We start from the raw sequence: 12,304 nt of genomic DNA, 5'->3' as shown, positions 1-12,304 counted from the left end.
TAAAATGAAACGAATGGATGAAATGAAGAGGAACACGGCGAACCATACAGCAGGAGTGTGAAGTCGTCGGCATGGAAAAGGTTGTTAGTATTTACTCTAGAATCCAGAGAGCTTTAAAGCGCCTCCTGAGAGCAGAAGTAGAGCCAGATGGCTGCTCTTTCAGAGGTCCCGAGTTCAAATCCCAGCAACCACCTGATGGCTTACAACCATCTGTAATGTGATATGACGCCCTCTGGTGGAAGGAGAGCAGGCGCTCATGTTCTTTCAATGTGATTTTGCACACAATACTTGTCACACTAGGGATCAACTGGTGGGTCGACCAGTAGGCCTATTAATGAAGTCTCGTTCTTTAACAAATCCTTCCGGGGAGTCTGGGGTCTGTTAGGAACCTTGGAAGACACTGCAATAACACAATAAACTAACATTTATTTCTTGGAATTAAAATGTTTTGCTTTCACAAATATATATACATATATATGTTAAATATTTCATATATATGAAATGTAAATATATTTTTGATTTAGTTTGATTATACCTCATGTCACCCCTCTTTATAGTTTTCATCCTCCCACTGAACCTTTTCTTTCTCCCTTTAAACCCATGTTAATTCAGGTTTAAGAATGGTGAAGAGATTGTCCCTGGTCCAAAGTCAAGGTACAGAATTAAAGTGGAAGGCAAAAAGCACACTTTGATCATAGAAGGAGCGACAAAGGCTGACAGTGCGGAGTACTCGGTCATGACAACCGGAGGACAGTCATCGGCTAAACTAAGTGTTGACTGTGAGTAAGGCTCCGTTAGATGTCTCCTACATTGGCTTACAAATGAGATTGTGTTTAGTAACTCAGCTGTTCAGAAACTCTCCGTCTACTTGATCCGATACTTGTGGCATTTCGAAATAGGTAGAATTGGACTCCACTCTAGCTGAGTGTCATATCGGGTTCTCTTAGAAAGGAATCAACTACTTGGTTTAATTGTAAAGCCTTGGGCTGGAGAGATGACTCAGCTGTTAAAGGCACTGGCTGCTCTTTCAGAGGTCCCGAGTTCAAATCCCAGCAACCACCTGATGGCTTACAACCATCTGTAATGTGATATGATGCCCTCTTCTGGTGTGCAGGTGGCCTTGCAGATACAGTACTCATAGACATAGAAATAAATAAATCTTAAAAAAAAAAAAAGTAGTAGAGCATCAATTCTGGGGACGAGAAAAGTTCCCTAGAGAGCCGGAGAGATGGCTCAGAGTTTAAGAGCACCAGCTGCTCTAACAGAGGTCCTGCTCATAACCATCTGTAATGAGATATGGCGCCCTCTCCTGGCCTGCAGGCATACATGCAGGCAGAATGCTGTACAGATATAAATGAACAAATCTTTAAAAAAACAAAAAAAGTTACCCAGAAAATGTGCCAAACCATAAATATGTCAAAAAGCTTAACTATATCTCTCTATCAAATTCAAATCATTAAACGAAGATTTAACATTCAACTTGCAGTTCGTAATTGCCTTTGGTGTACGGAGAAAGTCCTTTAAGCCTAGGGTGCCACCGGGAACTCTCGGTTAAAGAGCTTGTTTGCAGATGGTAGGCTTCCAAAGCCTAAGAGAATTAATCTTCTTGTCCAAACGGCCTCTTAAAGCAGCGGTTTCTCGACAAGAGTCTATTCGCAGTTGCCACGAAAATGAAAACAGCAGGATGCCGTGATCACGGTTACTCACACATGCAGAGCACATCTTTCCTCTTTACTCCTTTGTTGGTCCAGCTGCACTTCATATGATCACAGACTTAAAAAGAAATCATCCCGGGGCTGGGGATTTAGCTCAGTGGTAGAGCGCTTACCTAGGAAGCGCAAGGCCCTGGGTTCGGTCCCCAGCTCCGAAAAAAAAAAAAAAAAAAAAAAAAAAAAGAAATCATCCCGACATGCTTCTTACGATCCACAGAAGTGTGGCCATTTTAGTTTAATATAAAAATGTGTGTTGGCCATAGGCTAGTTTTTTTGGTTTGTGTGTTTTTTCCCGGAGCTGAGGACCAAACCCAGGGCCTTGCGCTCACTAGGCAAGCGTTCTACCACTGAGCTAAATCCCCAAACCCCATAGGCTGCGTTTTATCTGACATTTATATCCACTGAAAGTAATTGGAATCAGTTCTACCTTCACGAGATTATGTATTTCTAAAATTTATTATGCTGCATAAACGTGCGTTAATAACCAAAAGGTTTATATAAATAAATAAGACAGGTTATTACAGTCCAAAAATGCTCTGCTAGGCATACATTAAAAACAAAATAAAGGGTGGAGAAACGGCTCTGTTGTTAAGACCTGCACTGCTCTGACAGAGGACCCACATGGGTTCAATTGGAATACCCACATGGTGGCTCAGAACCTTCTGTAGCTCCAGTTCCAAGGAGTTTGATGCCTTCTTCTGCCCTCCATGGGCCCCAGGCATGCACATGGTATATATACATATATGTAAGTAAATGCCCATTCATATAAAATACAACAAATAAATCTTTTTAAGAAACAAAAAGACCGGGCTGGAGAGATGGCTCAGTGGTTAGGAACACCGACTGCTCTTCCAGAGGCCCTGAGTTCAAATCCCAGCAACCACATGGTGCCTCACAACCATCTATAATGAGATCTGATGCCCTCTTCTGGTGTGTCTGAAGATAGCTACAGTGTACTCATATATAAAAAAAATAAATTTTAAAAAAAGAATGAAAAAAAAGAAACAAAAAGACCTCATTCAAAAGAACAAAAAAACAAACAAACAAACAAACAAAAAAAACCCGTACCATGTATCCCTCCCCACACCCGATAAATTGTTGGTAAACACAGCACTTGACCTTGAAAGGGTCCTGAGGCTTGCTTGTGCATGGTGTTGGGATGCCTGTAGCTTTAAGGGCACCACGAAGTCTCATGAGGATTATTTGAAGTCAGGTGAACAGTTATAGCCTTAGGTTGAGTGGATGTGGTTCATATCCTATGGATGAGCATGGAATCTCGTCGTGGATATTTGAGGTGATGGGACTGGTGCCATGCTAGGTTCTGCTCGGTTACATCATCTGCGTTGGAACAGTCTGCCACCTTCGGAGCACGCGTTACAGACTCTCTGACAGGGCACTGTGAAATGCTACCATGTTAGCTTGTCTGGAGTTTCGTGGCACAGATCCGTAACCCTCCTTATCTCTGCAGTGAGACCTCTAAAGATCACAACGCCTCTGACTGATCAGACTGTAAAACTTGGGAAAGAAGTATGCCTGAAGTGTGAAATCTCTGAAAATGTACCAGGAAAATGGACAAAAAATGGACTCCCTGTTCAGGAGGGGGAACGTCTGAAGGTCGTTCACAAGGGAAGGTAAGCAAGCCAGGTGGGCTTGTCAACATTCACTTCTCCTGCTTCCTAAGTGACACATCCACTGACTCTCTGGAGAGCAGGGAGATGGCTTATCTCTAGTCAGGTAAGAGCTGGTGATGGCTTTGCTGTAATCACATCCTGATCAAGATCTTCTGTCTACACCTCACACTATGGTCTTATCATGTAAAACCTATCAGGTGCACCATCTAAACACGTGGTTACAGGGGTGACTGTGCATTCTAGAAGACCTGACAGATGACCAGCTGGTCCGAATGTTCAGTAAGAGGTCGAGAAGCCGTAGGTTTAGACCCAGCAGTCACGTGCTGAACTTCTACCCTACTCTGCTCAACCGATGTTGTTTACCCGACTTTGTAGAAATCGAGATAATGAGGAATAGTACCAAACCCTTAAATAGGACCCATTGAGTTGACATGACCATGGCGTTCCCTCTGCTTTAACCTGTGAAAGGAAAGTAACTAGGGAAGAGCATACATGTTGTTGTCTGTTGCTGCTTCTGCTGCTCTTCATGTATAATGCCAGCCTTCTCTGCAGAGTTTATCAGGGCACTCATTCTATTTTATAGCACTCGTTGCCTGATCACAGAATGCAAATAACTGTCAATTAAGATCCTCATTTCATGGGGCTGGAGAAATGGTTCCGTGGCTAAGAGCACTGGTTGCTTTTTGAGAGGATCAGAGTTCCATTCCCAGCACCCATATGGTGGCTCACAACGATCTTTAATTCTAGTTTCAAAGGATCGGATGCCCTCTTCTGGCCGCCACAGGCACTGCATGCACACAGGACACATGGACACGCAAGCAAAATACCCATACACATAAAATAAAGTAAATCTTTAGAAAAGAAAATAAGACCCTGACACCATAATTATGGTCAGCCTTTAATAATAACAACTATCACATGACCTTCCTTCTATTTTTGTTTTATTATGGGAACGCATAATTGCCTAGAATTGAGCAAAGATTAAGGCAAGAAATTGAACTTTAGCTTATGGGCTCTCACAACAGATCACAAATAGATTTCTGGGACTTAAAACTCCTTTGAAATTTTATGTGTATATAAAAACACACATTCATAATATCCTTATGTCCTTCATATGTGTGTCTATGTCAGTATATGTGCGGTGCTGGGGATTGAACCCAGAACCTCATATGTGCTAAGTTAATGTACCACTGAGCCACACCCCTATCCCCAAATTGCATACATTTTTTTAAGAAGAAAATTTTAAGACAGGGTTTCTCTGTGTAACAGTCCTTACTGTCCTAGAACTCACTCTGTAGACCAGGCTGGCCTCGAACTCACAGAGATCTGCCTGCCTCTGCCTCCCGAGTGCTGTTATTACAGGCATGCACCACCACCTCCCAGAGTTAAACTGCACACTCCTCTGACATTTTACAAGGAAAGGATGCATTGGCCCCATCCAATCCTCACTGATCCACGGCCCATAAACTTAAGAACGATTACTCTTTGGTGTACACAGCCAAAGTCAGCATTCTCCTCTCTGCTTTCTTCTATATTTAAATGCAACATTATTAAGATGCTAGATCTTGTTGCTTTTGTAGTTATGAGGAAGAAGAATAATAGACACTTGCACACGTAATAAACAGGTCATATTTGTAGAGACTATACTCTCATATAATCCAAACCAGATCTGACCTGGGTCAATAAATAGAATAAACTTCCACCCTGCCCCCCCCCACACCCTGTCCCTCTCTTTCTCCCTCTCCTCTATGAAGAGGTGAAGAATAAAGGACAGGTGTCTCTTCAGCTTGGGCGGTGTGTATATTCTCACTCTTGCAAAGTGACATATGTTTTTCTTCCTCCTTTAGGATCCACAAGTTAGTCATAGCCAATGCTCTCATTGAAGACGAAGGTGAATATGTGTTTACACCAGATGCCTACAATGTTCCTTTGTCTGCCAAAGTTCACGTCATCGGTGAGTAGACCACAGGAATTACTGAAGTAGATCAAAAGAATTATTGTATAGCGGCCTACTTGTTTGTTTACCTTGGACTCTAATGCATGAGAAACAATGACTTATGAGAGACATCAGTTGCTATAGTATTCATTATAAGTGGTTGATTTGTAAATATGACAAGAAGCAGTGTTATAGGGTACCAAGCACCAATTGCCATGAGGACTTATATATATATATATATAGATATATAGATAGATATAGATATAGATATATAGATATATAGATATTGAACTTTAGCTTATGGGCTCTCACAGATCACAAATAGATTTCTGGGACTTAAAACTCCTTTGAAATTTTATATGTATATAAAAACACACATTCATAATATCCTTATGTCCATATATATATATATATATATATATATATATATATATATACATATTTTACCCAGATTAAAAACTGATTGTTACCAATGCTTATCAGTAGCCAGTCTCTAGCCAAAATACCAAATGAAAATGTCTGAGGGATAACAAAAGCCCTGCTGACTGTTCTAGACCCTCCCAAGATCATCCTTGACGGCCTGGATGCTGATAACACCGTGACAGTGATTGCCGGAAGCAAGCTTCGTCTGGAGATTCCCGTCACAGGGGAACCACCTCCCAAAGCCATCTGGAGCAGAGCAGATAAGGTTTGTTACACTTGCATTTTCTCGCGCTCAACACTCACCCATGAACGCCACACACAAGCAGGGGCATGCACATGGGCCAACCCTCTCCTGTGATTCAGGTGCAGGGAAGAGGCATAGATCAATAGGTAAGCTACGGCCAGGTGCGGTTGTACATGGCTTTTATCCCAATATTGGAAACAAACACAAGCAGACTTCTGTGAGTTGGAAGCTAGCCTGACCTCCATAATGAGTTCTAGGACAGTCAAAGCTACCGAGTGAGACCCTGTCTCTAAGCACGCACGCGAGTGCACACACACACGAGTGCACACACACACACACACACACACACACACACACAGAGAGAGAGAGAGAGAGAGAGAGAGAGAGAGAACAAAACACACACACAAACAAAAAAAAACCCACAAAAAAGTTCATTACAGGTATAATTCCTCTGAGAAGAGAATAAAAGCTGATTTTCAGATGAATCTATTAATCACTTATTTTCTTATTTCTAGTCACCTACTTATTTGGCTAAGCATGATTTTCTGATGTGTGAACATAGTCCCGCCTTATATTCCATGGATGTCATGGGGCAGGAAGAAAAAGTGCCGTGGAAATTACAGGATATGATAAGCTGGTCATGGGGTCCCATTCCATAACAGTGATGCTGAGTAAGATAGGAGTATTCAAGGACAGCGAAGGCTACCTAAAAAGACCCTGTCTTTAAACCCCCACTCCCCGAAAATTAATTAATTAATTAATTAATTAAATAACTAAAACCCGAGAGCACATTGTGATAGCAACTGGGCAGACAGTCACCAGAGCCTCCACGGCTGACAGTAAGAAACGGCGTCCATGAACTCTGAAGGGAAGTGATCTGCTGAAGGCCAGTAGGCACCACGGTCCAAGGACTGAGAAGGAGCTTAATTAATGTGTGGGAGGCCTAGAAAGCCACTGGCGCTAGGGCTCGTAGACCAGGAGAGAACAGAAGAGTCGGGGAGGGGCTGTTAAAAGTGTCTCAGGTTAAGCAATCCCTGGCTTCCTGCTGGGAAAAGAAAATTAAAAACCGGATGAAAGACTTAACTTCCAGAAAAAACCGGAACCTCGGGAATCCAGCTTAAACTCTCACATAGAGTAATCCTCAAATTAAAAAAATTATGTGAATAGTTCTCTTTCTGGACTTTGGAACTGGGTCAAGTTATGAAAAGCAATGGCTCAGGATATGACAATAGGTGAGGTATCCCACACTGCCTTCCTTACTGCCCTGGGGGAGTTCCCCAGTGGTGGTGGCAGCAGGTGGGGGTGGGGGTGAGGGGATCTTACATATAGAGCCTTTGCCTGACACCTATAAGGCCCTGGTTTGGGCTCCTGGGGGTTGGGGGAGTTGATATTTCAATTACAGGGACTCTAAAGACCATTTAGGGTTTTTTCATATAGGAAGCACAAGGAGACAGGAGTTCATGCACCCGAGTGGAAAACTGCTCAGATCAAGCCCCGGGTCTCTCCAGCCAGTATGGTGTCACATGCCTTTATTCTGGGTACTCTGGAGGCAGAGGCATGAGGATGGCTGTGAATTCAAGGCTGGCCTAGTCTACAGAGAAAGTTCCAGACCACCTAGGGCTATGTAGTGAGCACCTGGCTCAGGAAATCGGAGGTTGAGGATGTAGCTCAGTGGTTTAAGAATTTAACACAGCAGAAAAATGGAAGAGGACAGCGGAAGGCTCAGCTTTTCTCTGCCACTTAAGATCAGTCATTCTTCCACATCCTTATCTGAAGTGGAAACTGAGGCTGAGAGCCTCCGTTGTTAAGAGTGCTTGTTGCTCTTGCAAAGGCCTCGGGAGTCTGTTCCCAACACCTACATAGCGGCTAACAACTATGTAACTCGAGCTCCAGGAGATCTGACACCACCGTCTCTGACCCTCAGGGGCACTGCATAGACATATGCAGGCAAAACAACCTACACATAAAATAAAAGTAAATACATCTTTTTTTTTTTTTTTTGGTTCTTTTTTTCGGAGCTGGGGACCGAACCCAGGGCCTTGCGCTTCCTAGGCAAGCGCTCTACCACTGAGCTAAATCCCCAGCCCCAATAAATCTTTTAAAAATGGAAACTTCATACTAAACAGAGTGAAAGATTATTCTTGCACCATTTTCCAACCGCTCACCAGCCGCCGCCATGTTTTTTGGTTTTCGTGTTTTGCCTTGTTTGGTTTTTGAGACAAGGGCGCACTATGTCGCCCTGGCTGGCCTCGATCTTGCTAAGTGGACCAGGCTGAACTCCAACTCAGAGAGATCTGCCGCCAGAGTGCTGGGATAAAAGATGAGTTTCCCCACTCCAAGCATTTTCAATGTCTTCCCGTTTTTCAAGGCGTCCATGCAAATGAGAACCGTGAGTCTCTGATATAAGTTGTGTATTTTGAATTTTCTACAGAACGAGGCTCTTGTTCCAAAAGGACCACTTCTACCCTTGTATTTTTCTGTCCCCCGGCTTTCTCTTAGGAAAGCTTCTAGTTATTGGGCTTTTGAATCCAGTCCTGGCTTTCTGTGTCTCTGAGTCTCTGCCTCTCTCTGCCTCTCTGCCTCTCTGCCCCCCCACCCCCCACCCCCCTCTGCCTCTCTGCTTCTCAGCAGTGTGGCCTTGGATACATGAAGTCTGGGCTTCCTTCTGTGTAGATTGACCTGACAGTGTGGATGTTGGGCGATTGGGCCTGCCTGACTGGGGTCCTGACAATGTGCTCTCGGGCACTCCTCAGATGCTCAAGAGGGGCTCTTGTCAGTCCATCACTCTGGGTTTGCTTCTTCCTTGTCAGGCTATCATGGAGGGCAGTGGTCGGATAAGGGCAGAATCCTACCCCGACAGCAGCACGCTGGTCATTGACGTGGCAGAGAGAGATGACTCTGGTGTGTACAACATAAATCTGAAAAATGAAGCTGGAGAAGCACACGCAAGCATCAAGATTAAGGTTGTGGGTAAGTTCTCCAGGGAACAAGCCTCTGAGACTCCGACAGGAGCAAACCACACGTAGCTTTGTTTTACCAACCAGCATCTCTCTTTTCCTACCTTTGTTGATTTTCTCTTTGTGCTACCTTCCTTCCTCTTCTTTTTCTCCTCTGTTTTCTCCTCTAGAGAACTTCTCATTGGAAGAAGTAAATAGTTAGGGGTGTTTGTGACTACGGGTTATAGGTCTACAAAGTCATCCTCCCTTTGGGTGCCCTTCAAAAGTCTTTAAAGTCTTTTTTTTTTTACAATGTTTTTTTGCTATGAAGATATAATTATATTATTTTACCTCTTTCTTTTCCTCCATCCAACATCTCCCATGCCCTATAACTCCCTCTCAAATTCATGGACACACACACACACACACACACACACACACACACACACACAGAGGAGAGAGAGAGACAGAGACAGAGACAGAGACAGACAGAGAGAGAGAGAGAAAGAGAGACAGAGAGAGACAGAGAGACACACAGAGAGAGACACACACATACACACACACATACACAGAGAGAGAGAGAGAGAGAGAGAGAGAGAGAGAGAGAGAGAGAGAGAGAGAGAGAACCTGTATGGTTTCAAGACTGACCACTTGGAGCTGGATAACCAATTAGGGGCTCATCCCTGGGGAAGAATATTTCTCCCACCCTCAGCATCTCTTAGTTACCTGTATAGTTTTTTGTGTATGGCTGAAGCCTCATGAGATTTCCCCCTCCATGTTAGCACATTTACCGGTGTATTACTTGTTTGAATCTTGCCTGGGCAGCATATTGTCCATATCATGGACAAAGCTTCCCTGTTTTCTAGGAGACACAATCTCACATCAAATGCCCTGGCCCTCCAGCTCTTAGAATATCTCCAGCCCTTCTTCTGCAAGGCTCCCAGAGTCTTGGGTTATGGCCTGTGTTGTAGCTGTATCAACTGGTGCTGGGCATCCCGTGCTCTTCTGCATTTTGAACAGTTGTGGTCATTGCAAAGAGAAGTCTTCTTTGCTGAATTGTGAGAACTAATTTGTGGACATAAGGACAAGTAGTTAGAATGCAGTTAGGAATTGTACTGACTTAGTTGAAGGCCAGTAGTGGGTTCTCCTCTGAGACCCAGGACCTCATTAGTTCTGGGTAGTTGCTTTTGGGCACCAGTTAAAGTCACTGAAACACAATTGCTAATTTCCTGTATCAACCATGCCCTCGAGGGATGGTAACCTTGTGCACTGGTCCTTAGCTTTCTTTTTTTTAGATTTATTTATTTAGTATATGAGTACACTGTAGCTGTCTTCAGACATACCAGAAGAGGGTATCGGATCCCATTACAGATGGTTGTGAGCCTGGGATTTGAACTCAGGACCTCTGGAAGAGCAGTGAGTGCTCTTAACCTCTGAGCCATCTCTCCAGCCCCGGTTCTTAGCTTTCTAAATGCACTTTTCCTCAGCTCAAACCCAGTGACTTGGGTCTAGCTAACTATTAGTGTTCCAGATTCTTCTACCCACCTCTTCTCACTTTAGATTTCCTTGAAGAACCATTATTCCAATGTGACTTGAAAGTAGTCACTTTATGAAAAGCTTAACTATACATTAACATAGTGTCTTGCCATTTCTGAATTGAATTCCTCCAATTAACATCTTGAATCTTCTAAATGATATAAAATAAACAATAATTAGTCCTTGGTATCCCTCTACTGGAAGTTAATTTTGTAATTAAAAAAACCCTATATCCAAGGATAGAAAGAGCTGACAGTGGTTGTAACCCCATATGAACAACAATGCCAACCAACCAGAGCTCCCAGGGACTAAACCACTACCCAAAGAGTACACATGGACAGACCCATGACTCCAGCTGCATATGTAGCAAAGGATGGCCTTGTTGGGCACCAATGGAAGGAGAAATCCTTGGTCCTGACAAGACTGGATTCCCCAGTGTAGGGGAATGTCAGGGGCAGGAAGTGGGGAAGGTTGGGGAGGGTACCATCTTTATAGAAGGGGAGGGGGATAGGATAGGTGTTGCTGTAAAATTATAAAAAATAAAATGCTGTCTTTTATCCCCCACTAGATCCACAGTACAGTGCCCCAAGATATCTGTTAGATATCTTAATTCTCAGTCAGCAAAGCCACTTACCCGCTTTGCTCCATCCCCTATCACACTGCTGAAGGCCTCTCTCTGAGCCTGGCAGCGATCTCTCTACCCATCTAGTTCCCAAGGCAGGTTTCCATGCCAGAAACACACATCCCCCAATTCTGTGGCAGCCCAGACCAGCCGCCCCACACTCCCTTACACTCAAACTGTCACATAAAAGAACACACATCACAGTAACGTTTAAAACAGTTGATAAGATATAATTGCCCACCTAAACATACAAAGCCCAGTATACATCTATCCCTTAAGAACATCAATAACAACCTGTAAATACACAGAATGGAACCTCCATGTTCTCTCTGCTGTGGCTACTCTCTGTTTCCTGTCTCTCCATTCCTGTCTCCTCCTCTTCCTTCAAACTTCTCTCCCGCCCATCCTTCTTTCTCATCCAATGACAGGCCTCCTTCTATCCTGTACCTGCCCCTCACCTGTATTTTACAAATTAAATGGGAAGAAGGTTCTGGTGAAGTCGCCTAAGTCCTGAGTAGTGACTAAGCAGTCATCTTTGGGGCAGTAGAATTAGTATCAAAATACAGATAACTCCAGGGCAAACCACAACAGGAAACCGGGAAAGGGAATAACATTTGAAATATAAATAAAAAATATCCAATTTAAAACAACAACAACAACAACAACAAAAGCCTATATCTAACATTTAGGTGCTAATTTCTTCTTGAGTTTTCAGAGTAAAGAACAGGAGTGTCTGGTTTCACATGGAATGCTTGCTTAAATATGATGATTTTCAAGGATTTGTAGATATTGTTAAGTTTATTTTCACTGAGCTCTTCCCCTTATGCAGGCATGATTTGTTAGAACTTCTTTATTGAATGATGTTATCTACCACCTTTCCCAACCCTTACTCCACCCAACCCCCCAACACTAGATAGGAGAGAACGTTAGAGGGAAAAGGTGTCATAGACTTCTTTAGACTACTTCCTGTTGGTTAGGGGTGTCAAGTTCCTTGAGGCAAGTGCAGTCTTTACCATCAGGATATTCAGTTTCTTCTTATCTCTTTGCTCAGGACCATTTGACAAACTGCAGCATCAGGAACCAGCACCAGCTGTAGCCTCCTCAGATGGCACACCTGCCCCAGTCCCTCTTGGGGCTCTTGCATTTATACCCTCTGAAAAGTTCCCAGAGTTCCAAATGTAAACTCTCTGCAACTGGGCTTTAAAAGCCACTCCCTTGCTAGAGCACAAGTCAAATCATAATCACCTGCTGTGATGCAGCCTCT

The 12,304-nt window shown here is 43.5% G+C and overlaps 1 protein-coding gene across 35 annotated transcripts in view; it reads left to right on the top strand.

The window, feature by feature from the left end:
- The window catches only part of Mybpc1 (myosin binding protein C1), an 85,598-nt gene that overhangs the window by 49,495 nt on the left and 23,799 nt on the right, over positions 1–12,304 (top strand). For all 35 annotated transcript variants that reach the window (NM_001100758.3, XM_087557861.1, XM_087557868.1 and 32 more), the window contains 5 exons: positions 613–779; positions 3,181–3,343; positions 5,191–5,297; positions 5,834–5,967; positions 8,757–8,916. In NM_001100758.3, coding sequence (NP_001094228.3) covers positions 613–779; positions 3,181–3,343; positions 5,191–5,297; positions 5,834–5,967; positions 8,757–8,916 — 731 coding nt within the window. The remainder of the gene's footprint in view (positions 1–612; positions 780–3,180; positions 3,344–5,190; positions 5,298–5,833; positions 5,968–8,756; positions 8,917–12,304) is intronic.

This window comes from Rattus norvegicus, chromosome 7 (genome assembly GCF_021556685.1).
Source record: "Rattus norvegicus strain SHRSP/BbbUtx chromosome 7, alternate assembly SHRSP_T2T, whole genome shotgun sequence".
Classification (NCBI taxonomy): Eukaryota; Metazoa; Chordata; class Mammalia; order Rodentia; family Muridae; genus Rattus; species Rattus norvegicus.
The sequence above is the reverse complement of the archived record's forward strand: the minus strand, read 5'-3'. Positions and strand labels throughout refer to the sequence as shown.